Raw genomic sequence first — 25,484 nt, forward strand, 5'->3', positions numbered from 1 at the left:
AGCAGTGCTCTCTGCACCTGCCGCTGCCATTCAACCTTAAACTCACCGCAGGCTGCGGCCCTGAAGCGGGGGCGCACGCCAAAGTGGAATATTACCTTGGCTCTCTCTACTTCTCTTCCTCTCTTTCTAGGCCTTCTCCATCCCTCGCCACTCCCACCCGGAGGCTTCTTTTTCTTATCATAAACTGTTCGCGCAAAATAGTGCACTTCGCCCATATCGATTACCGAAGACAGACGCTCCTCGAGCGAGCACCCGCCTTCCCGAGTTCTATGGCTCTCCTCCGCGCCTCTTACCCTCGATGAAGCACTGACTTGGACCGACCTTGCGCAACAACCTTAATTTCCGCCGATTTAATCGGATCGCACCTTGACGTTTCCAGGCTTGCCTCAATTACTACCCGACACACCATTCTCTAGCCTCCAACATCTCCCCTCGAAACCTAGCGATAATGGTTGGTTTATACGATGACGACCCGGTCGCCGAGCAGGTCGTCACACCCGAATACCGGGGTGCATGTGAGCCTTTCGTGGTTGTGGGTCAGGACGTCGAAGTCGATATCAATTTCCGAGACAAGAGCGTCAGCGGCGTCAGCACACTCCTCATTTTCCCTTTAGTCAACGACCTGGAAGAAATCTCCATCGATGCTCGGCAGTGTGATATCGACACGGAGAATATCTACGTTGACGGCTTCAGGACCAAGGCTTGGTACAAAGACCCGTACGATCTTCTGGAAGTTCCGCATCAGTGGCAACTTGGGGCAGCGCAGCACCAAGTCATGAAGAAACGGGTGGCGCCCCTCTTTCCGGAACGACGACCAGACGTACCGATTTCTCGGAGAGAGAAGCTGATGACACACTCGCTGGGGTGCGTTCCTCATGAGGGCTCATTGAAGATCTCGTTGCGCCCTGGAGACCTTCGTAAGGATGAGCCAAGGCGTCTCCTGAAGATCAAGAACGAGAACAATGACCCAGAAGACGAGAGGAACGGGATTAAGATTTCTGTTCCTTTCCGCTCTGATCGCATCGGCGACGGCCTGCATTTCGTCGGCATCGACGAGGGCGATGCGAGATACCCGCACGTTTACACGCGACACTCGGTCGAACCCGGGACGGCCTCTTGCATTTTCCCGTGCATAGATGACCCGGGACAGAGACACCTGTTCAATGTCTCGATCAAGTGTCCCCGGACACTTGGCGATGTCTTGGAGCAGCCGTTAGCTACGCAGCAGGCGAGCGGCCCGGTTGTCAACGGTAATCGCAAGAGGAAGCACGGGGAGGCATCGCCGCAGCAACCGAAATCCGTCCTTATTGAAGAAGACAAACTGCTGGAGATGACGGTCATCTGCTCCGGAAACCTCACCGGGGAGCAGATCGACCCAGACGACGAGCGGAAGAAGATCATGACCTTTGAGTGCCAGAACGCCGCCGCTCGTCACATCGGCTTCGTCATCGGCCCCTTCGAGCATGTGCCGCTGTGGTCAGAGTTTCGAACAGAGGAATCGGACGAGAAGCTTGGAGCGAATGCCGCCAAGATCCATGGCTACTGTTTGCCAGGTCGGGCCGATGAGGTTCGTAACACCTGCTCTCCTATAGTGGCCGCGGCGGACTACTTCGCTCTGGAGTTTGGGAGGTACCCCTTCGACAGCTACAAAATGTGCTTCCTCGAAGATATGATTCCCGACACGGCAGCGGCAACGTCATTGTCTCTCTGCAGCTCCCGTTTGCTCTATCCCTCCGACATCATCGACACGGATATCGAAGTCACCCGAAAGCTGGTCCACGCGCTAGCAAGCCAGTATCTCGGCGTCCACATCGTCCCCAACAAACGATCGGATAGCTGGCTTGTCGTCGGAATCCAGTGGTACATGACAGATCTCTTCATGAGGACCCTCTGCGGGACCAACTGGTACAAGTTCCATCTCAAGACCTTGTCTGACAGGCTGGTCGAGTCTGACGTTGGTCGGCCTTCGCTTCACGACCTTGGCGAGCACCTGCACGTCGGCGACTTTGAGGGCGAATTCATGGCATTGAAGGCCCCCCTCGTCCTCTCCATCCTTGACCAGAGGATGTCCAAGTTTCCAGGCTCGATCGGGGTTGCGCGAGTAGTATCTCAAATGGTCTCCGCCGCCAATATCTCCAACACCGAGGCGAAGACAACGTCGGTGTCGGCAGACGATTTCCTCAAGCTGTGCGAAAAGAAGAGCCAGTACCGGCCCGACACCTTCTGGGAGCAATGGGTCCACGGCTCGGGATGCCCGAGGATACTGGTCAAGCAGAAGTTTAACAAGAAGAACCTCAACGTCGACATTGTGGTCACCCAAGTACAACGCCACCCTGGATTCAGTCGCCCCCGGCTCCTAGAGAAGGACGACTTCTGGAGGGAGTACCAAGAGGAGATACACCACGTGTTTGCTGGCGAGGTCCAGAAGCTGTTCACAGGGCCCTTCACCGTTCGGATCCACGAAGCCGACGGCACTCCGTATGAGCACTACCTTGACATTCGGGAGGATGACAAGAACGGTACGACGTGGTCGATCCCCTACAACACCAAATACAAGCGTATGAAGCGCAAGGGAGCACGGCAGAAGGATTCGAGCACCGCCGTCGCTAATGTCGACGGGAAGAACGAGGTGCAAGATGACGATGTCGTCTACTTCAACATGTTGGGTGATGTCCTCTCGGGCGAAACAGACATGGTCAATTGGGGACTCAAGGATTGGGAGGCCGACGTGCAAAACGCCATGGACCAGGAATCCTACGAATGGATAAGGTTCGATTGCAATTTCGAGTGGCTCTGCGACATCTCCACGGACATGCCGGGCTACATGTATCTAGCCCAGCTACAGCAGGACCGCGACGTGGTTGCACACCAAGACGCCATGCTCTTTTGGACGAGAGGCCAGAGGCATCCTGTGGCATCGAGCATCGAGACAAGGACCTTGTATGACCGGCGATATTACCATGGCGTCAGGACAATGGCCGTGGAAGACCTTCCAAAGCAAGCCGTCGCGGAGCAGAACTACATCGGGATGGCCCATCTCATCCTCGCTTTCCGTCACTTCTTCTGCTATCGGGTCGTCGGGAACTCGGGTGCCGAAGCCTGGCCGCCCGCCCCAAACGACTTCACGGATAAGGCACAATATGCCGTCCAATCTGCGATGCCCGGAGCCATTGCCAGAATCAGGGGAGACAAGGGAAGGTGTCCTAGGTCGGCCCGAAGCTTCCTCCTCGACCTACTACTCTTCAACGACAACTCCAACAACGAGTTTTCGGATCAGTTCTACATCTCCACCCTCCTGAAGGCACTCACGACCTCCTTAGTCAACGAGAAGCACGACGAAGACCGCGAGTTAATCTTTACCCTCAAGATGGACGAGGACGATGATGTTGAGCTCAAGCAATTCATCGAGAAGACGATCGAGGAGATTGATCGGTATCGTAGAATGGATGAGTGGACCGGCTCCTACCAGAATATCTGGACGACGACGGCGTTGGAGTGCAAAATGAGGCTGATGAAAGCGAGGGTTATTCCATCCGCTCCTCTAGAGTTCCTACAATATCTGCAGGACGACAACATCGACCTTGTCCGCATCAAGGCGTACGAGTGCCTCATCGAACTGGGGATGCTCTCCAAACCGCCAATTCTGAAGCTTCTGCTTTCGGTCATGAGCACCGACAGCTCACCCTTTGTGCGCGACAGACTGTTCAAGCTCTTCTGCCGGGGGATTGCCTCGATCGCCTTCGCCGAGCACAAGGTGGCCGAGAAGCAAGCTGCTCCTGCGGAGATGGACTTGGATGATGGCGGCCTGATCATTGAGCAGGGAGAAGCGATCACTGAGGCCAGGAAGGCGAAGCAGGCTCGGAGGGAGGATATTAACGCTGCCATCGCCGGACTGAAGGGGGAAGCGAAGGGCAATATCGACCTTCAGATCGGCCTCTGGCGGGCATTCCAGTCAACGACCCTGGGACTGCAGGAGAAGCGTCAGATACTGGAGCTCTGCCAAGCCATGTTCGAGCCCGAAGACGCAATTCTCCTGACTTTCAAGTACCCCAAGGTCTGGAAAGCCACACGAGCTCCTCCAAACGGAAATGGAGACAAGCCCAATAAGAAGAGGTGTATTATCCACTTCACCTCCCACTACCGCACAACCCCACGCACCCCGCTTGTGTTGGATGCTCCCGCGATGCCAACGGTAGAAGTCAGACCCCCAGAGCCGAAGAGGATCAAGTTGCAGAGCAAACCCTCCTTCAGCGCTGCCTCGGGCAGTATTGGTGTTCTGCCGCCTCTTGTGCGGCAGCCCTCGATCAGCGTCACTGTGCCCAAGGCTCCTGTCGAATCCATCGCGGTCCAGATAGCCGCCCGCCCGTCGACTCCTGCAATGTCGTCCCCAGCCCCAGCCCCGGCCCCGGCCCCGCTCCCGCTTGCGCTCCAGCCCAGCAGCTTCCAACAGCTGAACGGGCTCAAGTCGGCAGAGAAGCGACCGAAGCCACCTAAGAAGCGGAAGAGCGACGATGCTGAAGACACTGAGCGGCCCAAGAAAATGGCCAAGACAGGCGGGGCTGCCAATGCTCGCACCAGGGTTGTCACACTCAAATTCACGAGGTGGGACAAGCTTCGTGAGGGCACCCGGGACCAGATCGAGGCAGAGAGGAGGGCAAAACAAAGGGCTGCTTCGTCGACCATCATTGCCACGCCGTCGAGGAAACCCTCTGGAGCCCTTCCTGCTTTCGCGCTTCATCCTTCTGATACATCACCCACCCCTGCGGCACCTCGTTCGAGTGGGAGTATTTCGGCTGCTGGAAGCTCAAAGGTCAGAAAACCCCTGCCATCGGCTGCCCCCCACCAGGCGCCCGCGGCACAGCCAGCTCCCGGGCCCGGCCAGGGTACCGCGGAGACACCAGCCCCGGCGCGGGCACCGAGTACGCCTGCAGAAACATCGTCTGCGGCTGCCAAGCCCAGGACCATTATCAGGCTCAAGCTGCCTTCTCTCAAGAAGGGCCCGAGCCCGCAGCCGCCCCATCATCCATGATGGCCCCTGGTGCTTTATTCTGGCCTTGTCCAGGATCACTCTAGCTTATATGTATATCATCGCGCAACCTGTTTCACCCTGCCATCCGCAATATTATCCCTTGCAGATGCGAGGGAAACGAGGTGCAAAGGGGCCTGCCGTCCCTCTTATCGGGTTCCTGTAGGGACCCTATACTGCACTGCCCCATGCATTTTCGGCACGGCGTTCCGAAGGAGAGGAGAAGGAGAAAACGGTACATTATAGCGATTATCTGTATTTACATTAATATTTCACGGTCCCGAGTCGCTGTACCGCGAAGCTCCCTACTGAGCTCGATGGGACCTGATTTCTGTTTCCTGAAGATTGGACGCGAGAGCACGCAGGAAGGAGCTGCTGAGAGCATTGGCGCAGTTCGTGAGCATATTCAGGATGCAGATACCTAAGCAAAAATGATAACCCTATGCTGGGAGGGTCGTTTGATTCCATGCAAACGTACTCTCTCCCCTTTGGCTGAGTCTCGCTCTGCATTCGGTGGTAACTGCGCGCCGAGGAACCCAACGTCTCAAATTGAGGACCAGTCAAGAGAACCTTCCTCTATCCTACCTCCATCCCATTGAGTACTCTCCTAGGAATATTCGAAGGGCAAGCTAAAAGGCAGACAAAGACCATGCACCCCAGACGCCCTTGCTCGGAGGGAAAAAAGGATATCTCCTTCCAGATGTCCCCCATACCCTGTATGCTATGCCATCCATCTTCCCCATCCAACCTTTTCCATCCCACGATAAGGTACCCAAACCAACTCCCCCGGGTCAAAAGGCCTCCACTATTGTTAATGAGCACAAGCGCAAGGACAAGCACAAGCAACAGCCACATAGCCAAAAAGGGAACGGAACCTCCCAAGCCTAGGCGTCCCCAGAACGCGACGGAGGAGCCGGAGAAAAAAAAGGCAAGCTAGCGTCTCAGTATACCCCCCTCCCCAACCCCCCCATCAACGCCGTCGCCGCTCAGGCGCAACGCCAATGCGCTCCTCCCGCGACCGCGTGGCGGCGCGTGTCTCGGGCGTCACCACGGCCTGCTGCTGCTGCTGTGTCTGCTGTGTCTGCGTCTGCGGCGCCGGATTACCCAGCCGTCCGGCGGCGGCCCCTTCCCCGGCGCCGTGGCCGGGTCGGGGGACGTTCTCCTGGACCCGGTTGGTGGTGGCTCTCTGCGCCTGTGCCAGCGCTGCTGCACCAGAGCGTGCGCCCCGGCCGCCGCCGCCGCGGGCCTGGTGGCGGGCGGCGGCGGTGGCGGCGACGTACGCGCCCGTCGGGCTGGGCTGTTCGCGTTCGCGGCGCTGGCGCTGGGCGCGGGGGTGGTCGTCGATGTCCATGTGCGCGCGATCCCTGCCCGGGCCCCTGTCCTCCTCCTCCTCCTCCTCTTCTTCTTCTTCGTCAACGTCGTCGTCGGAGCTGTCGGCGTACGTCCAGGCCCCCTGGATGCCCTGGGCGCGGGCGTCTGCTTCCTCGCGTGCCCGGCTCAGGGCCGCGGCCTCGAAGTCGCGGAGCTCGGCCGTGCGGCGGTCGTCGTAGTCTGCTACGTCCTCTGAGGTGATGGCTAGGACTGTGGGGGTTCTGCGCATCATGGTGGGCTAGTTGGCTGACCGACCTGGGGGAGGGCAGGTGGGTAAGTGGTGGTTTGTGAGGGGGAGTAAGGGGTTCTGCTTGGTATATAGGAGGAGGCCCCTGATGGTGAGGTGCTTTCACTCGTGGTGAGAGTAGCCCGTTTGCCAGATGTGGAGGATGGCTGAGTGATGGGTGTTTTGAAAATGAACTGGATAGACAATTCCAACTCTATTCTTTTTCAAATTTTATCCTGAAAGCCAATATTTTGTGGTCGTAAACCTAGTGAAGTGGGTGTTAGTCTTCGTAAGAGTGAAGGCTAATCACGTGGATTTCACGGCCGTGAGCTTCTTTGTGTCCTTCCAGGACGACATACTTTGAGAGCAAAGTGATTTAATAGCAAAAATATCTCTACCAAGGCGTGACGTGATGGATGAGAATATTTATCGGTGACTGATTCCTTCCCCCCTGAAACCTGGTGGTATCACGATCTTGATGAGGGAGGTCTGATCTAGTGGAGCAAGTAAGCAGATGATATCGGGAAAGGAGAAAGGGGATAGACATACCATATGAGGAAGCGGATGGCAACACTTTTATCTAGAAGATCCGTGATTGGCGACAAGCAATGTGTTTCGCACACAGCTGAGCAGCCTGGTTGTTTTGAAGCCCGGTGAAGACGTGGTGTATCACGTGAGTTGGCGATTTGTCGTGAAATGGAAATGCCAAAAATGCAAGACAAGATGCCGATAAACATAGCAAAATACTGATGTGGGAAGGTTTGCAATTACACAGGAACTTGTGTGGATAGGGTTGTTTTTTATATTTGTCTGTCTATGAAGCTTGAAATTGCTGGCAGTTGGTGAGAGTGTGAATAGAGTCACGTGAATTCCCAAGGTAAACATCCCTTTGGTCTCCCCTTTATTGAAGGCCATTAGGCAGACCCAGATTCCAGTCAAGATTGAGACAAAGTCGACAGAAAAGAATTATGCTTGCATCAAGTCTGGATCACTCATAGCTGAGATTATATGGAATTAGCTAGTTCCCTGGAGCGAAGAGGCCCAGCCACTTCAATGATTCTTAATCCAGCTCATCGCTTCCCAAGTTTCAGATCTTCTCAACGCCACGGTAATGACAGTTGACACCCAAGCGCCTCCTTTCTCCAATCTGCGTGGAGGTTCTCCAAGCCAAAAAAGCCTTTTACCCAACCAAGGGCGCTCACGCCCGCCAAATTATATCAACTATATATAGGTATACGCCCTTCCATGATGCCCAGATTCCCATACCTTTCTAATACCCTTGTCGATAGGGTTTCCAAAAACGCCAGCCAGACATCGACATCATATATCGTTATTAGTTTCCCCGGGCCCATAGAACCCCGGCGCACACACATGTTCGGCCTCCCACCTAAGGAAGTCGCCCAAGTCATGACCGAGGTTGTATCCCATGGGCACGATGAATTCCTTCCCGTCCGAGTCCTTGCCGACGACCAGATCCATCATCGGGCTCTGCGGCAGGCTCAAGACGCTCGCCCTCCGTCCCTGCCCGCCGCCCGCATTGAGATTCAGCGACTTCTCGTAGCGCTTCGGGTGCCCCTCCATAGCCCAGCGCCTGATGCCGAAACCCCGCGCGTTATAGAAGCGGCTGGCGTCGAACTGGCCCTGGTTCCAGAAGCCGTGCGGATGTTCGTGCTCCACGGGGATCGGAAGGCCCTCGCCGGTGTCGGTCCTCTTAGCGCTCGCAGCACTGGCTCGTGAGTTTCTGGATCTCCTCTTCGCACCGCCCGGGGTCGACGATGGTGTGACTCGCTCGCCGATGAGCAGCCCGTGGTTCTCGAAACCGAAGGACTCGAACCAGTCACAGAGATCGTCAACCTCGCCCACGTCGCCGTCGGAACGACGGCTGTAGTCGGTCGCCTCGCCAAAGAAGTCGCCCGCCCCGCCGAGGATGGCCATCTGAAAGGCTGTCCAGTCGAGCGTCTCATCGAGCGCAGCCACAGCAAGATTGGATGAGCTGTAGGCAATGGCGAGGTCTGCCTTGGCTAGCCGGATCGGGCCATGGCGGAAAGTCGGCACGGTAAGGGTGTAGGGGTTGCAAGGGAGGAACATAAAGACCTCGTTTTTCGAGGCTGCCGGATCGGACGAAGGAGACAGAAGAGCGTTTTCGGGGCTTGTGACCATCACTTCGGGGATGGCCGGCAAGGGAGGATGCTGTCCTCGTGCGAGTCGAAGGGGATTCCTCGCTGGTGGCGCGGGAAAGGAGATGTCCCTACATGCAATGGTGTCCTTGTTGGAAATCATCTCGGTCTGTGCTGATGAAGTGGTTCCTTTGTTTTCCTTGTTGTCTCTCGCCTTCGACGGACAATCCGTTCCCGCGCCTTCGAAGTGGATGCCGGACGAGCGAGGCGTCCTGACTTCCTCGATCGGGGACGGAACGGATAGACTGACGCCCGCGGCGCCTATTCGCGACGGTAGATCTTGGAGATGGAAGGGTTCGATCGGTGTCTCGCTCCCGTCGGTCTCGATGGTTCGCAGCGTCTCCGTCGACCTCTTCGGGTGGAGGAGCGACGACCTGCTCAATCTTATCTCCTCCAGTCGGGTTAGGGGCAGCATTTCGTCAGCCTCGATGCGGCCGAATAGGCGGATGTTGAACAGTTCTTTTGCGTTATTTGTCCATTTTGGGATCTGCCTTATGGCTGGCCGTGGCCGCCTTCGTGATTTCTGGGGTCCTTCTCTCTTTGGTTTCGATATCGATCCAGTTCTGGTGGGAGACTTCAGTGTCAGAGCAGCGGCCCTCCGAGGATTCCGGGGGCTACTTTGTTGAAAAACAGGGGATCTTATGGGGTGGTCAAGGCTTGGCTTCCCGATGATCCTGAAGGGCTCGGGGTCCAGCTTTGCCTGGGCGATAGCGTTTCCTACGGACCCGAAGGCTTCGTCCGTCTCTCGGATCAGTCGCTGTACATTATCCGAGCATTGCCCTACTTCCTTCTCTTGAGTTTCGATACCCTTGAGCTTTTGTGCTCGAGGCCCAAGGCCAGACCCTACACCCGGCAGAGGCGAAAGGGCTTCGCTGTGGTCAACCATCGACTCTGCGGTCATTGGCGGTGTAATATTTTCCTCCTCTGTTGTTTGGGACAGTTGATGTGACAGTCGCCCATCGTCACGTAAAATGCTGGCAGGCGAAGTTGATCGCCTCCCAAGGTCAACCTTTGATGTAACTGGACAAAGAGCAGGACTACTCCCGAGTTGTCGAGGCCAGGCCTGGCCGGCGATATGGTACTCGCAGCTACACAAAGAACTCTTCGAGGAAAATGGGGTATCGGGTAACGGAGGCAAATGGTTGATCCTATGGATATCTTTGGTGCTCCTAACAACGATAATGGGCTCGGGAAGCTTTGTTGGCGGCTGCTTCGGTGTCATCCATGACCAGACCTTGTGCTGCTGAGCAGCGGCTTTCGGGGTTCCTCTCTCATCTTGTTCCAATAAGAAAGACGCTTCGTCCTCGCCGGTGTTCCGTGGCCGCCGGTGCGAAATGAGCCTCCGGATGCTGAAGTTGGACCGAGACAGCATAATGGGCATGACTCCCGGGAGACACGAAAGGGATGGGTGGGACAGAAGCAGAATGGAGATCACATAGTACACGCGAGATAAGTATAGCTTCAATGGCTTGGTGGTAATAACGTTCCCGGTTGCATCGTGTCTGAGGCGGAAGCTGGAGGAGAATAGCAGACGGCCAATGCCAAGACCATATAAGAGATCAAGTAGGTAGGAAGCCGGGCAAAAGACATGGAAGGAGTGAATAGGTACTCTGGTACTCTTTAATATTGATGTCGACAGAACGTCACTAGACTCTGTGTGGCGCATGAGTAGGCCGCCCAACGTTGGTGAGTACATAACAGGAGGTAGGAGAAGAGGTAGCAATGGTAGCAATAACAGGCCATGAGAGAGATACGCCCTACCCAGTAAGGTACAGCCAAGGTACGGATAACAGACATCAAAATCAGAAGGTGGCGCTGGGCAAACAGCCGCCCTGCATGGTGTGCATATAGAAACTGCGACAAGGGATGAGGATGTTGGCGAAAGCTGGATAGTGAGTGGGCTGCGGGATGAGGTCGACTGCGGATTGCGGATTCGCCCATTCCTAGGCCTTCCATCGCATGACCCGCTCTTCCGGGAATCTTATTTATATCGCGATCGGTCCTGTCACTGGCTGGCGCCATTTCCCGCCTTTCTGAGCCGATTTCTCTTGCTTGGTGGTGGGTGACATGCAGATCAGAGTGGACACCCCATGCACGGCATTCTACACCTATATTGGGAATATATTTTCGGAAGAGGTTATGTTTGGACCCCAGGTGTTCACACCAAGTTTACTGGCATGGACGCTGGGTCGGATTCATGAGCCTCTCTAGACTGTTGGCACCAACATCTTGAGAGCAGATGCCACGGCAGCAACAGGAGAGGGCGGGGAAGGAAGGGCGAGCAGAGGACAGAGGTACAGAAGGCGGACATCCGCGTTTGCTTACCTCATGGTCCAACAAAGTTGACGGCGACATGCAGAACATATCACCTATGGCAGGCCTCAGGACAGAACCCAATCAACCAAACTAATGCGGTGATACGAGAGCTCGGAAACGGACTGTCCTAGCCAAAGCACCTCTCGAGGTTATCTCATCGCACAGCATCAGGAGTTCACATGGATAAGCCATTGACACAAAGCTGGGGTCATGGCTCAGGGCCCCCACTCGTCCTGTGTCTCGAGGAGCCGCGAGAGTTGGGATCCTTCCTCGGTTCAAATCCAGGGATGGGTTCCATTGCTTTCGCCATTCTCAGCTGCACTGCGGGAGCGGGATTGGATGATCCAAAGGCCAAACGATTGACACATGCGCGGCCAGGCCTCGTGTTGGTCCACCAGCATGCCGTGTTCCAACACGCTCAACAGGAACTGACCGAGAGGTGGTTGGGCAAACTCTCGAGTCTCGAGCTGGGGAGCCAACACGTCTGGCCAAAAGGTCCATGGTGCGATGACATTCGCCAGTAGACAACGCCACCAGGGCCGCGGGCAGGCTACCAACATTCATAGCGGCCTTGCGCGATAACCGTTGTCGCCAGAACATCGGCGTAGAACAAGTAGAGCTGACTCTGCAATCTGGAAGAAATGGGTAAGTGCGCGAAGGTGGTGCGGGGCCTATTCCTGCTGGTCTCCACACTGCCACGGCCAACACCAACCTTCCTTCAGGCCACTCAAATAGGTAGGGTAGGTACGTGAGCAGGGAGCTGACATTCTTAGATCTGGAGAATTCAGGCACATCATCTGGAGATCCCCGGCGCTTATTCGTGGCTGCGATTTACCGATCTACCCGCAAAAAGACATTTAACCAGGAGCAGCCGCAGTCAACCGACTGGGCGGTGAGCCAGCGACCTCACGGCAAAGCTGCCGAGTGACGCTCAGCCCCGCGGGCCGGTGACTGACAGCCATTTTTGTCTGTTCTTCCCTTTCTATCTTGACCCGCCCGTGGCAGAGGATCGTCTCTCAACTCAGCCGGGGAGGATTCTGTGTAGCACCGGCTATGGGATATGGCCAAGGCAGACGCCTCGTTGATGGATACGAGTTGCCGAAATGGCCGGCGTGGTGGATTTCCCAAGGGTGAGACTGAAACAGGGCCGATAACTTTGAATGAAGTCATCATATTCATGTGTCGCTCGAGTGAGCACTCAACTCGAGCTTCTCCTTTGAGCCTATCTCGGCTCATAGTACATGTCCTCCAGTCTGGGAACCAAATATGGAAGTGGTACATTATAGTTTTGCCCCCAAGAGTCCATTATCTCATGGAGACGCCTTGCTTCCGACTCCATACCCATACACCAGATAATTGAGGTGGAAGGATCATCCCTTGAACTCATACACCTGCAAGCCGAAGACAGGTGACAGACCCATCCGGCAATCAAGCCTCTATCCTCCAAAGAACGCCTCCGTGATCCAAAGAACGCCTCCGTGATCCAAAGATTTAGCGGCGGCTGGATGTGCTTGCAGTGCCGGATTCGAATCCGATCCCGTCCTTCCTGTGACGTCCGTCGCTGCCTGTCTCGCCGGGCCAGCGGCCGCAAGGGCTCATGGCGTTGTGGACTTGCCCCCTCCGTCCGTTCCGCCATAGATGTGCTCGAGCCGCCATCTTCGTCATCCCAAGGCACTCTTGTGTCGCCAAACCAGCTGGTGGTTGAGGCGGCGGGAGTTTCATATGATCTCGTTCGCCCGCGCCATGCCCCTCGACGTCGTCGTCTGCATGAACGAGGATGCCGCGTGGGTAGGGACGTGGACGTATCTCTTCTGGGGGGGTTGAGGCGCCAGCTCCTGTTCTTTGTTGGCGACGGGCCGCCACCAACGGGAGACGCCTCTCGCTGCGGCTCGGACGGGCTGGAGGAATAGGAAGACGCATGATCTTCGGCGGCTCTTGGCCGAGCCGGCTTCCATGTTGAGGTAGCCGCTGCGAGGCATCTTTGTCTCGCGTTTCCGGTCGGTTTAGGTGAGCTTCACCTCAGGATTCGGGTGGTGGGATAACAGCTATTCTACTAGGTGCCTAGATGGGTTGTCAAGGACAGGATAGCGAGGTTAGAAGTAGGTATGCCGGCAAGCAATTGTTGAGCAATTCAACGCCATGACTCTCTTTAAGGTTCGGCCTGGCCAGGGGCGAGCCTCTAGGAGTGAGACAAGCGCATTCTTGCGGGTCGGAGGGAGCCATTCGACAGGGCGACATGAGAGAGGCACCTGGAATCCGATGACCGAACTTCTTGCTCTACTGCCAGGCTAGGTGAGGGGACGCTGATGTTTACCATAGAAACCCACAACCATCCACTGTTTAAGTTTTTCGCCGGCTCTGCTCGGCCATTCTGCCAGCGACTCTTCTTGTGGACCAAGGCTTTCCCAGACCGGCTAGTGACAAGAGGACCGGCCATCCCACCGCGATCTGAGGGGCTGCCAAGAGAAGGCGGCAAAACCTTCTTCACCGTCTAGGGATATACGACGTAGAGCCAGATCCCGAGGGGTGGTATGGGAGGGGCGGAGAGGGGCTTACACCTCGGCCAGTCGCGCAAGGAGCCGATGGCGCTGATGAAACTGTTTAGGTCAACTTAGTCTTAGACCATGGGTCCCAGGCCGCGAGGATCGACGGATACTTTACTTTTCGTAGTGTCTATACAACTTGGCAAACATCCTCGGGATCTGTGGTGATGAGCGGGGATCGTTTCCATTGATTCTGTACCATTGCCTGAGTTGCCAGGTTATCTAGAGACGATGTCTTACTATTAGGAAAGGGAAGAAGAAGGATTGGAAGAGCCCAATATTGATCCTTGAGTGATGCAAGGGGTCAAGGCTGTCTCCCGAAGTATAAGCGAGAACTGTAGGACCAATATATTTATCTGAGACCCTCATAAGAGCGGTAGCAAGGCTATTGGTGCAAGAGCATCACTTGTAAAAGATTCGACTGGGTTTCGGAGATCCGAAACTGATTTTTTTTGAGCAAAGGGGTGTAGATATTGAGATAGTCTCCCTGATAGTCTCCCTGAGAGCAGGGACTCATTCTAGTTCGGCCTCGCCGCCCTCATCTTCCTCGTCACCCTCCTCATCCCCGTGGACAGCGTAGGGAACAAATCGGAAGTCCAAGAAGTTGACCCCGCCACCCTCAACTTCGACCATGAATTGCATGCTAAGAACCCCCTGGCCATCCCCCCGTAAACTGACCTTGGTCGCGATCCTCATCGCCTCGCTAGCCGACTTTATCATGTCGAACTTGAAAGTCTGCACCCAACGGTCGCGGATAGAGAAGGTCTCGAGCAGATCACGCCCCTTGGCAAAGTCGACGCTTGAACTCCCAAGTGATCCGGAACTAGACAGGCGGAGATATGGTTGCCTTCGCGAGGCTACAACCGTCAGTTTGTCAGGAGAAGTCGGTGCAATCTCGGCAAGGGCGTCCAACAACCAGCGGGATTGGGTGATGATCTTGAAGGAAAGGTCTTCGATATCGAATGGAATATCCTCGGGCGACTCCGGGAGGTACGTAACGAGATTGCACGTCGTTTTCACTCCGGCTTCTTCTAGGATGATGCTGAAAGGTTCTCCTTCTTGGGCATATGAGAGAGAGCATGTCCCCGCCATCCCTAGGGTCTGGTTGCTGAATGCATCGGGACGGTAATTACGAAGGTTGCTGCGGTATGGGTCTGCCTCTGCCTTGGCCTGGCGAGCCGCAGCATCGGCAGCGCCAAAAATCTGCAGCGCCTCCAATAGCGCAGGGAGAGATATCTGAAAATTTGGGGTGGAGGGTTCTTCATCGTCTTCCGTAGTGGGGAGGTTTGTCGTGTAGGATGTGAAAAGGGTCTTGTTCCAGTGGGCGACACCTACAGACCATGTTTTAGCAACTCGGAGCCCGTTCAACGAATTAGCCTGGGCAGAACCTGCCTTGCATTACGCGTGAGTTATCAGCTGCAAATCTGAGGCCGCCCTCTGTGATCTCGACATGGATCTTGTTGGTGAAACTGATGCACTTCAAGAGTTGATAGAGCGGTCGGGTCGAGCTGGCAACAGCTCTGAACAGTGGCGGAGCTGCAGCGGAGGCTTGCGAATCCATCATGAGAAGCCTTGGCAGCTCACCACCTCTAATAAACGCCTCGGATATGAGAAAAGGCAGATCGTCAGGTGCTTTGAAAATGTCCTTGGTTTTGTAAAGAGACTATGGTACAGATCGACAACGATCGCTTCCCAGGGTATCTTAGACGTAAACTCCAACTGCGCAGAACATGTAGACAACTCCGAAGCTTTATTTGTGTCAGAATCAACCAGGAGGTCGTTGTAAGGTAAGGGAGACGTACGCAAGTGCCAATGACGCGGGGATGCCCAGGACGGGGAGGTTGACGAGAGAACGGTCTGAGGAAACGTTAGCTCCGGATAGTACCTTTCGGTGTAACTCAATTAACTCACTCAGGGTAAAGACACCAGCCAGAGATAGGCCTATGAGGAGCAGGACGAAGCCCACGAGGAATTGGCTGTTCTTGCCGATGGTTGGTACAAACGGACTGCCTGACGCGGCTTGCCAGACCTCGTGCAATGAAGAATCCATGTGCCGAGATATAGCTGGGGAAGTTGGAATTCGTATGATCGGGGTTTTTTGGGGCTTGGTGGAGGCTTGTTCACAAGTGGCAGAGGGTATCTGGAGATGAATTGGGCGAGGTTCTGGAGAACGATAGAGCTTCGCTGGAAGCTTGGGATACGTACCCTCACCTAACAAAAACCGTGTTCGAAGCTGAAAGAAGCTTAGCGCGTTTATACCCCAGTCAGCCCTGCACAATCACGTGCGGAGCCCCTGCCTTGCCAAGAACCCCTGTAGATGCCTGCCGCATGAGGGTCCGTGCGCAGCATCTCGACAGCGCGCCATTCAACGACATCAAGATCCAAACAGCTCCAGGTTATTCGATACCGACAGCCTCCATCCTGTCCATCAAAATGAAGGATGAAAGTGAGTTTTCTGCTTCTGTATTACTAGACTCGCCCCTTTTCTCTCCCTTATATACCCTGCATTTACTGATATGGCAGCAACCACAGATGGAAAGCGAAAGGCATCGGCCGACCCATCTTCCCCGGCGGCCTCGAAGCGTATTAAGCAGAACGAATCAGCGGAGCCGGAGAAGAAACCCCTGAAGATACCGGCAATCCCATTCCCCGAAAAGGTAAGCACTTCGCCTTTGCCCCTGTCGAGTCGATCGCATAGTCCCGCGGCGCGACTGACGCTTTGCCACGCAGCCTGCAGTTATCGAGGAGCGCAACGGCGAAATAGAGTTTCGGGTTGTCAACAATGATAACGAGCGGGAGAGCCTCATAATCCTTACGGGGCTCAAGTGCATATTCCAAAAACAGCTGCCAAAGATGCCCAAAGACTACATCGCGCGACTGGTCTACGACCGGACCCACCTGTCCATCGCCATCGTCAAGAAGCCACTCGAGGTCATTGGCGGTATCACTTACCGGCCGTTTAAGGGGCGGCAGTTCGCCGAGATTGTGTTTTGCGCCATCTCGTCCGATCAGCAGGTCAAGGGGTACGGCGCGCATCTCATGTCGCATCTGAAGGACTACGTGAAGGCGACATCGGACGTCATGCACTTCCTAACGTATGCCGACAACCACGCGATCGGTTACTTCAAAAAGCAAGGATTCACCAAGGAGATTACGCTGGACAAGTCTGTCTGGATGGGATACATCAAGGACTACGAAGGCGGCACTATAATGCAGTGCAGCATGCTCCCGCGAGTCCGGTATCTAGAAATGGGGCGGATGCTGCTAAAGCAGAAGGAATGCGTCCATGCTAAGATCAGGGCGTTCAGCAAGTCGCACGTCATCCACCAGCCGCCGAAGCAGTGGCAAAAGAGCGGGCTGTGTGCCATCGATCCGTTAACAATCGAGGCGATCCGGGCCTCTGGGTGGAGCCCGGACATGGACGAGCTGGCGCGCCAGCCGCGGCACGGGCCCAACTACAACCAGCTCCTCCACCTCCTCAACGACATGCAGAACCACCACAGCAGCTGGCCGTTCCTGATCCCCGTGAGCAAGGACGACGTTGCCGATTACTACGATGTCATCAAGGAGCCGATGGACCTCAGCACGATGGAGAGCAAGCTCGAGGCCGACCAGTATGCCACGCCCGAGGACTTCATCCGAGACGCGAGGTTGATCTTTGGCAACTGCCGCAAGTACAACAACGAGAACACGCCCTATGCCAAGTCGGCCACCAAGCTGGAGAAGTTCATGTGGCAGCAGATCAAGGCCATCCCGGAGTGGTCACACTTGGAGTAGAATGGCGCCCTACTACTAGTCGCGTTATTAATTTTTTAGGGGGCTCATGGATTGAACCCTGCCTTGGCTTGGTCATTGGGAAAGTCATCAGTCTGCGTGGCGCTACGGTCTGCCGGTTGGTTGGTCTGGATGGCATGGCTCGCCGGTTCTTTGTTCAGGGGCTCAGGCGTTCAAGGTCAACAAGGAATATGGGATTATGAAGGCATGAATCAGGAAGGGGCAAATTGGCCAGCTCTACTGCGTACAATAGGGAAGCCAGTGTAGCATAACATGGAACTATTTCGAACGCCCAGTAGCTCGAGTAAACCATTCAAAGGGCTAGCGGAATCTTATTTCTGTGTATGCCGGCTAAGTAGATAGGTCCTGGCCCGAGTTCCTTGCTCTATTTCCCTCGTCCTCCCCACGCCATTCCCCCAAGTCCGTGAACCTCCCTCCGCCTCCCTCCAACCGAGACCAGTACTAAAACCTAAACCGATGCCCAAGGTACCTTAACAACCTTGCCGAACCGACATAAAAAATCTCTTCAAATACTGGGGAGTTCAAAGCGAGATAGACCGCGAATTCCGGAAGTCATGCGCCATGCTCAAAAGCAAAAATTCTGATAGGTTTATCATGTCGCCGAAGTCGACATGGGGGGCAAAACCGGAGAGCACTGGAATATTTGTGTGCTCTCAAAACAAAGGGGCGGCACCTGTCCGACGAAAATAGAGATTGTCTGGGGAAACAGGGGTTGGGGGGTGTCGGTAAACGCCGAGTGGTGTGTGTGCTATTATAGATCGCATATGATCGTGTTCGTAGAGTGCAGGACCTAGTAAAGGCCTAAGCGTTGGGCCGAGCCGTCCGTTGCACGCGGATATCCGACATCATCACCGTCCCACCATCGTCGACGGGGAGGCGAAGAGATGAGTAGGTGGGGCGCTGGTCTTGGGTGTTAAAGTTTGGAGCGATGAGCCTACCACGCACAGAGGTCGAAGGCGCCGGAGGGTCGCTTGCAGTCCGCGAGGATGAGTTGGCTGGGGCTGCTGATTGCTGTGCTTCCTCGCTGCTCTGCCTCTCGCCCTCCAAGCCATGTCGAAATATGTCATGTAAAGAATCCGGGATCTCGTGCCAGTTACCGGTTCTGGCAGCAGTGAACATTCGGGCGGTGAAGACGTTGTCCGGCGTCATCGTGTCCTGCTCGTATAAAGAGCGCGAAATCTGGTCTGCCATAAGGGGGAGCTCGCCAGTCTCTATGGCCTGTTTGAGCCATTGCTCCCACTCCTCGTCCAACGGCATAGACGTGTCTCCCGAAACGTTCCGAAGGGCCACCCTCTCCCTAAGCCGCTCGTTTAAGTCGACGCCGACACTCTCGAGCTCCTCATCGCTCTCGTCACCCTCATTCCCATCGGCAGGTTCGTCTTGTCCCTCGATCCCGCGAGTTCCCGAGCGTTGTACCAGTCGGTCAGACCGATCCTCAGGCTCAACCCAGTCCGAGATTTCGTCGTCGGACATCTCTACAATGACGATATTCTGCTCGCGTTCATATCGCTCCTTGGCCCATTTCGTTCCTTCCCACTTGGTGAGACCGGCGATCTCGTTTGGTGTCAGACGGAGGGCGTCAAACGCCCGAAACAGGCGGCGGTGCCACGGCCAACGGCTCAGACGGATCCGGTGGATGGGACGGCAGTAGTCAAGGCCGGGATATTTTGCCTCAGCCGTATCGAGGTGGCCGTAGAACGACTGCACCTCTAGCCGGACCTCGGGGATTAGGTTACGTTGGAGGAGGGCGTGGAAATTCTGGAGATCGGGCTGTCGTGGCTTTGGAAACATGTACTCGAAGACGAGCTGTTCCACCGGACGTCCCTTCATCTTGGCTGTTGTGCTGCGTGCCACAGACGCTCAGAGAGTCTGGTTCTCGGTCAGGCTTGGGCAGAGAAGGGTAGCAAGTACGGCAGGAAGATAAATGGCCAACAGGGTGTTGTTGGTTTCGACTCGTAGTTGTCGGTTGTGGGAGGAAGCAAGTCTCGGAAAGGTTAAGTCGGGGCTTCTAAATATGGGAGCGATGGTCGCTTTTGAGTTTCCGCACCGGAGTCTCGTGTTCGTTGGCCGTTTGGCTGTTTGGCGAGGGGTTTGTAGTCGAGGATTGGCGGGGGGGCTTAGAGACAGGATTGGGGGGCTTAGAGACAGTCTGTTGAAGAGGAAGGACACAGTGATATGACAGGCAGGATGGTCTCTGGAAAGGCCCCAAAGTGTGGAACAGCGAAGTCTTGGCCTAGAGTGACGAGGTTTCGTGAGGGAAGGTAGGGGATGGAAAGGAAGAGAAGGCGGTAACGGAACTAGGCAATCGAGACAGAAATCCAAAAAGGGAGGGGTGGAATTCGGTCCCCTAAGATATGGAACTTGGTGGATACTGACCTGGATCGACTGCATTGGCACAAAGCCAGTGCCGTCACTAAAGGCCAGAGGAGGAAATGTGATTGGCCCCTCCCCTTTGAGTATAAGCACTTCCACTGATCCCGTCAATTTATCTTCTCTTGATGCCCCACGGCCCCTGCAGCGGGCCATGTTCAATTGCTCGAATTGGCCCTCCTGGATTCCTGGTTTGGGCGTCTCAGAGGGAAGGGGCCCAAAGCCAAACCTGCAGACAATGAACAGCTGACCGCCAAACGTGCCTTTCCAGGCACTTCCTGACTGATTAATGGCTTAATGGCAGCCCCCCTCGGGAGTCATTCACACCCAACCTTCCTTTTGACGGGCCATCGTCTGTTCTCCCCACGGCCTCCATATGTTTTATTCGTTCCAAGGATTCCCGTGCAGGCGCCACCCGCTTGGAGCTGAGCAGCTTTGTTTATCCCTGGCAGGCCAACGAAGTCACTGGATGAGGACTGGCATAGCCATCCTGTCCAAGTCGGGGGCGATGCATCATGTCGGCCGCAGTTGTGGCCCAACACTGTCGCTGTCCGGCTAATCGGATATCGCCCTCCGGAATCCATCTTTGCGGATGATAAAAACGGCCCTTACGGATGGCCGCCGGGCTATTTTCTGCCTCACACCAATCGCTGCTTTTGACATCTATCTCCAAGAGACTGCTCATCAAATGTGGCCCCTGGGTCTGCTCAATGGAGTATATGAAGAGGCCTGCCCAAATACCTATCGTGGGGCCTTCCCCAGTTGTGGCAAGACTGGTGATTCAAGTGAACCCCAGGAACCCCTTTCCGGCTTCAAGTATGGTTCCTAGAATGGGTGGCCATGTCAGAAGGCTGGAGGAGGGCAGACAATATGCTTCATGTCCTTGAGTAGGTACCCATATTCAAGGACTACTAGCAGGTAGGACCTTTGGAGTATTCGGTGAATTGATTGTGCTCGAGGCCGCTTGGTGTACCAATTCAGGCTGCCCTACCTTGTCGCTCTCGGCGAAATGCTGTCTATCATTCAGAGTTCAAGGGCTAGTCCGGCAAATCTAGTAGAAGCCAACACTCGCGACTGATTTGGTTCCTGGAAACCCTGCTCTTCTGTTTATACAGCTAGCCGCAACAATTCGACCTGAGCTTGCCCTCAGCTCGTTTTCACTCCCCCCAGTCAGCTTCTTCTGTATCCGCTCTGAGCTGGGCTACGTCTCGAGATCCTCCTACTTCACCAAGACCCTGCTACTTCACCCAAACAATGCGTCGGTGGGCTACGGCTTCATATTTCACCATACTATGGACCAAGTCCCACCTCTCCTCGTGCTCTGCAAGACTTGATACCGGAAACAACTCCGGCACAGCTGTCTTCGCCATACCTTGAGTGCGGCCGCAGTTTCTTCCTTGGTTGCTCAGGGGACAGACGGCCTCTCCAACCCCTCCGAGTACCTTGTCTGCAGACCATACTTCTCTATCCACTCAGGGACACCGACCTCGCCTGCAGTTTTCCAGCTGCGGGTTTCACCTTTTGAAGAAAGTGCCGCGCCGCGGCTGCTCCATCTCGAAGCCGAGCCTCGAGGAGAGCAAAATACACCCAGCTGCATACAGTGTTCGAGGTAAGGAACCCCATATTTTCACCATATTCTCTCTTTTGGGTCAAAAATCTCAAAAAGTGTCGGTCCGAAGGTGGGCTCAACCATGCATTGTCAACCTCTTTCTAACGTAGACTACCCCTTTCTCTAGATCGGGACACCGCAGCATATTCCACTGAATACGGTGGTATATCCTCCTCCCACGACAGAGTGGGCTAATCCAAGTTGTCCAGGAATACGGCTCTGCAGGTAAAATCATGTGCCGTCAGATTTATCTCCGGTATTCCTACTGTGGCTGTGAGCTCCGGCAGGGTCCCCTTCGCCAATGCCCTTTCGGGCCCCAGGACCCGCGTTGCCACGAAATCATCAACGTCGTTCGCCCTTCCCCATCCTCGTCGTATGATGCTTGCCCCTATCATATCTGGCTTCGCAAGCACCAGCGCGTTTTCACTTACACTACCAGGGGCTTCGAGCTATGGGCAGGTGGCCGTCACTATGGCGTGTACTGGCCGATCGGGAAGAACCCCGACTACAATCCCCGAAGCTGGGATTATTACGGCGAGCCCTACACGAAGAAGGGTAAGCTGTCCTCCGACTACTATCTCTGGAATACGCCCGAAAAGCAACGCACGTTCGGCCTGGCAAGGAAGGCTAACTGGGATGCCTACTTCCTCGAGAAGCTGAGGAAGCGCTCCACTGGCGGGGATGGGTACCAGGCCGACGACGAGGCGACCTTCAAAGGGCCGGACCGCCACGGAAGGGGCGGCTTCTACGTGTCTAGAGAGAAGCAGGAGGAAGCTAGCAAGATCCTGCAGCCGTCCGCCTCCGAAGAGGAGGAGGAGAAGGATAACCGGTCCGACTCTTGGCTCGACATCCAGGAAGCGGAACTAGAAGATGCGGCGCCGTTCTACGAGCCGACCCTGATGTGGGGCTGCTGGGACGACCGCGAGCTTGTCTCCGAGTCCGTCGTGGAGGAATCTCAGGGGACGGAGGAGGATTCGGATATGTCGATGGGCAGCAACTACTAAGCTTGGGATGTCCTTCTTAGTGCCTCCTTCCAGAGTACTCGTAGGGATAGTCACCACTGCTATAGGGCACTGTTGGTGCTGCGAGCCACAGGCCTATCTGCCAAGTCCCTCGCTCGAATTGCTGCTCATGGTCCTCGGCTCATGCTATCACTATTTTTGCAGGTCTCGTGACATACGGATCGGTCCACCATAGAGAGGTAGCGCTGCCGTAGAGAAGATACAACACAAGAATAGCAAAAAAATTTTTAGGGGCGGAGCTGGGTAAGCAACGTACAGATATTGAGAAGCGACGCATCTCACCATCGTCGTCATCATTACCACATGCATGAAGCAGATTCCGTTTTGTAGGTGGTCTAGCGGTTTCACCGTAAGGAGGCCAGGGTGTTATTTTATAGAGTGGCATCCACCCTACTGAGAGTGTCAAGATGGAGAGGTCCTATCATCATCATCATGTAACATCCAAAGCTCGATACCAGCTCGCGTCCCTTGGTATCCGAGCCCTTCATCCAAGAATATCATCATCAGTCATAAAACAGTTCTCCACACCCCAACACTCATAAATCAGGAAACAAAACCAAACCCTCCCCAAAAAACCAAGATTCTAGCCCCACGCCTCGGTGGGATACCTCCTCCCGCCCACACCCGTCACGGCAGGGCTATCCGCACGGTCACGGTCACGGTCGTCCCGCCTGAGCCTCTCCTCCCTAGCCCGATCGCGATCCCACGCAGGAGGGTCGCGCCGGCGGTCGATATCCGCATGGCTGCTCGGGCGGCGGGGCATCTCGGGCCGTTGGAGGTAGCCGCCGCCGCCACCACCACCACCGCCCCTCCGGCTGCGGGGTGAGAGGTCATCGTCGGTGTACTCGCGGTCCCTCCGCCGGTCGCGATCCTTATCGCGCCCCCGGTCCCGCTCCCTATCTCGGTCTCGGTCCCTCCTCTCCCGCTCCCGCTCCCTCTCCCGCTCCCGATCCTTGTCCTTGTCGCGGGTTCGATCGCGATCGCGATCTCGATCCCTGTCTCTGTCTCTAACCTTGTCGCTGTTCCGCTCGCGCTCCCGGTAGCCATCCCGGTCCCTGTCTCGCTCCCTTTCACGATCCCTCCTCCGTCGCCGGCTGCGCTCGACATCATCCTCGCTATCGTTGTAATCCGACTCTCCATCCCCGTTCGACCAGCTCCGGCTGAGCCTCGAACCCGGGACGTTCTCGCGCGGATACCGCGCCCCCCCATCCTTGTCCCTACCCCTATCCCCGCCCCTGCGTCCGCCCGACCCGCTCCGCTGCCTCTCCGTGCTCCCACCGAACCCTGGCAGGATCCCCGCGAGCCTCTCCTTGAGGTCGAACGGCGACGGGAAGCTCTTCCTCCTCAGATCGTCCGCCCGGCTGCCTGTCGCCCTCCCAGCCTCTGCCACCGCGGGCGGGGGCACCGGGGCCGCAGGCGGCGGCGGCGGCGGCACCACGTTGATGCCCACGGGGCGGCTGCCGTTCCCGCCCGCGACCGGGACGAAGACCCTCCTGACCGACCCCGGCCGCGGAGAGTGTGGGTGGTGGCTGCCCCGCCGCTTGGACCTCGGGCTGGGGTGGTCGTCGTCGTCGTCGTCGTGGTCGCCGCCGCCGCTCTCGGACGAGCTGCTGTAGTGCCTGGGCTGGCTGTGTCGCCGCGGCTGCTGCGCCGCCACGTGCTGGGGGTCCAGGTGCGGCGCGGACCCGGAGACGTGCACGCTTATCGGGGGTTTGTGCGCCAGGGAGGGGTACTCGCCGAGGCTGCGGCGGCGGGGGCCGCGCTCGTCGGACGAGCTGCCGTGGCGGCGCGGGTGCCGATCGCGGTCCCGCTCCCGGTCAGGCGACCGCGTCGACAGCCCGGCGGTGGCGGAGCGGCTCGGTGGGTAGCGGCTAGGGACGTGCGTGTATGAGACCCCGACCGGCTTCCTGGAGAAGTAGTCGGCCTCGGGCCGCAGGCGCGCCGATGCTGCTGCGGCGGCGGCGGACACGCCGGCAGTTGCGGCGAAGGCGGCCGCTGTGGGCGCGTGGACGTGGACATAGGCATTCTTGACGCGCGGCTCGGGGAAGGCCGGCTTGGGTGATTCCTCCTTCGGGGTGCTGTCGGCGCGCAGCTTGGTCGCGCACTCGCGGTGCCAGCGGTCGATCTCGGGGTCCGTCTCGGCGGGGAAGGCCTCTCTGGGAAGGTCGGTCGGGAAGGGAGTGCCGTCGTCGGGGTTCTTGAGGGCCCATTTGCGGACGGCGAACTGCAGGAAGGGTACGTGTTCTGCCGGGTCGAGAAGAAGCTCGATGCATTCCCACCGGACGAAGCCGCTGAGGGTCAAGGCGGGTACGGAGGGCGCCGCAAAGTTGTCTTCAGAGGGTTCGAGAGAATGCTGGCAGCCTGTCACTTGCCAGATGTACGAGATAGATTGGTGGGGAACTTCGACGAAGAGCGCTGCAGGGAAACAAGAAAGAACCGGTTAGAGGCTGTCTGTAGTATACATGGTCGGTCGTCGAACCGGTCATTGTTTCTTACCGTCGTAATTGCCTCCAACATTCTTGTAGAAGGCAGCAAGCTTCTTTGGCGTTAAGTACTTGCAGGTCTTATCGCCGATTTCATTGATCTAGCAGCCATTAGCACAAATGAGGTCCTATTCGGTAGCGGTTCTGGGAAGAGCGCACAATGTGCTGGCCAATAGCTCTAAGAAGAGCGTCCAGGACCTTGTTCGGCGACTTGTCATCCTTGAACAAATAGCCGTAGAAGCTCTTGGGATCGTCCGGTTCGGTCGCCATTGGACGGTGAACTCAGTGTTGATACTCGCAACCACATTCGGGATCTCGAGACACCTCTCGATGCTTTGCGGCGAAGAGGTAATGCGATGCGAGGAGATGCAGCGTCCATATAATCAATCGAATCAGAGCAACCCAAGGTGGTCCCAATATTCCTTTCCTGCCTGTCTACCTAGGCTGACACTGCGCGAGGTGCAGATACAAGTAGGTACACGTACATGTGGAATTTCTGTGGATGGGATGGACGGGAACTTTCCAAGGTTGGACCACGGCCCGGTT

The 25,484-nt window shown here is 56.2% G+C and overlaps 9 protein-coding genes across 9 annotated transcripts; 3 read left to right on the plus strand and 6 right to left on the minus strand.

Moving 5' to 3' along the window:
* The first annotated feature begins 316 nt into the window (after positions 1-316).
* QBC33DRAFT_185289 (uncharacterized protein) lies at positions 317-5,122 on the plus strand. Its single transcript, XM_060422482.1, has one exon. The coding sequence runs from the start codon at positions 449-451 to the stop codon at positions 5,027-5,029; it is 4,581 nt and encodes a 1,526-aa protein (XP_060281049.1). The 5' UTR covers positions 317-448; the 3' UTR covers positions 5,030-5,122.
* An 874-nt stretch (positions 5,123-5,996) lies between these two features.
* On the minus strand, positions 5,997-6,948 carry QBC33DRAFT_594433 (uncharacterized protein; the record flags this gene model as incomplete). The annotated part of the gene is made up of 1 exon (XM_060431783.1): positions 5,997-6,948. The coding sequence occupies exon 1, from the start codon at positions 6,627-6,629 to the stop codon at positions 5,997-5,999; it is 633 nt and encodes a 210-aa protein (XP_060281050.1). The 5' UTR covers positions 6,630-6,948.
* Positions 6,949-7,576: 628 nt separating this feature from the next.
* Positions 7,577-10,695, minus strand: QBC33DRAFT_546170 (uncharacterized protein). The gene has a single exon (XM_060428634.1). It carries the CDS (start codon positions 10,494-10,496, stop codon positions 7,944-7,946), a length of 2,553 nt encoding a protein of 850 aa, XP_060281051.1. The 5' UTR covers positions 10,497-10,695; the 3' UTR covers positions 7,577-7,943.
* A 2,139-nt stretch (positions 10,696-12,834) lies between these two features.
* On the minus strand, positions 12,835-13,095 carry QBC33DRAFT_561516 (uncharacterized protein; the record flags this gene model as incomplete). The annotated part of the gene is made up of 1 exon (XM_060430139.1): positions 12,835-13,095. One exon carries the CDS (start codon positions 13,093-13,095, stop codon positions 12,835-12,837), a length of 261 nt encoding a protein of 86 aa, XP_060281052.1.
* A 768-nt stretch (positions 13,096-13,863) lies between these two features.
* QBC33DRAFT_594435 (DNA repair exonuclease-like protein) lies at positions 13,864-15,709 on the minus strand (the record flags this gene model as incomplete). The annotated part of the gene is made up of 4 exons (XM_060431784.1): positions 13,864-14,990; positions 15,052-15,230; positions 15,462-15,516; positions 15,571-15,709. 4 exons carry the CDS (start codon positions 15,707-15,709, stop codon positions 14,173-14,175), a joined length of 1,191 nt encoding a protein of 396 aa, XP_060281053.1. The 3' UTR covers positions 13,864-14,172.
* A 299-nt stretch (positions 15,710-16,008) lies between these two features.
* Positions 16,009-17,793, plus strand: QBC33DRAFT_546184 (histone acetyltransferase GCN5). The gene is made up of 3 exons (XM_060428635.1): positions 16,009-16,105; positions 16,192-16,316; positions 16,390-17,793. The coding sequence occupies exons 1-3, from the start codon at positions 16,093-16,095 to the stop codon at positions 17,434-17,436; spliced, it is 1,185 nt and encodes a 394-aa protein (XP_060281054.1). The 5' UTR covers positions 16,009-16,092; the 3' UTR covers positions 17,437-17,793.
* A 462-nt stretch (positions 17,794-18,255) lies between these two features.
* Positions 18,256-19,284, minus strand: QBC33DRAFT_580104 (uncharacterized protein; the record flags this gene model as incomplete). Its single annotated transcript, XM_060431182.1, has 1 exon — positions 18,256-19,284. One exon carries the CDS (start codon positions 19,282-19,284, stop codon positions 18,256-18,258), a length of 1,029 nt encoding a protein of 342 aa, XP_060281055.1.
* Positions 19,285-21,524: 2,240 nt separating this feature from the next.
* Positions 21,525-22,638, plus strand: QBC33DRAFT_546187 (uncharacterized protein). Its single transcript, XM_060428636.1, has one exon. It carries the CDS (start codon positions 21,667-21,669, stop codon positions 22,435-22,437), a length of 771 nt encoding a protein of 256 aa, XP_060281056.1. The 5' UTR covers positions 21,525-21,666; the 3' UTR covers positions 22,438-22,638.
* A 400-nt stretch (positions 22,639-23,038) lies between these two features.
* Positions 23,039-25,208, minus strand: QBC33DRAFT_456714 (uncharacterized protein; the record flags this gene model as incomplete). The annotated part of the gene is made up of 4 exons (XM_060424820.1): positions 23,039-23,442; positions 23,530-24,870; positions 24,952-25,039; positions 25,098-25,208. 4 exons carry the CDS (start codon positions 25,206-25,208, stop codon positions 23,039-23,041), a joined length of 1,944 nt encoding a protein of 647 aa, XP_060281057.1.
* Positions 25,209-25,484: the final 276 nt, after the last annotated feature.

The sequence above is a fragment of the Phialemonium atrogriseum genome, assembly GCF_030411735.1.
Source record: "Phialemonium atrogriseum strain 8032-3 unplaced genomic scaffold QBC33scaffold_22, whole genome shotgun sequence".
Classification (NCBI taxonomy): domain Eukaryota; kingdom Fungi; phylum Ascomycota; class Sordariomycetes; order Cephalothecales; family Cephalothecaceae; genus Phialemonium; species Phialemonium atrogriseum.

Excerpts from the sequence above, each read along its gene's own strand:
- QBC33DRAFT_185289 (XM_060422482.1), top strand. The coding sequence starts at position 449 with ATGGTTGGTTTATACGATGACGACCCGGTCGCCGAGCAGGTCGTCACA.
- QBC33DRAFT_546187 (XM_060428636.1), top strand. The coding sequence starts at position 21,667 with ATGTGCCGTCAGATTTATCTCCGGTATTCCTACTGTGGCTGTGAGCTC.
- QBC33DRAFT_546170 (XM_060428634.1), bottom strand. The coding sequence starts at position 10,496 with ATGTACTCACCAACGTTGGGCGGCCTACTCATGCGCCACACAGAGTCT.
- QBC33DRAFT_546184 (XM_060428635.1), top strand. Across the intron at positions 16,317-16,389 it reads CAATCCCATTCCCCGAAAAG|CCTGCAGTTATCGAGGAGCG; the intron begins GTAAGCACTTCG and ends TTTGCCACGCAG.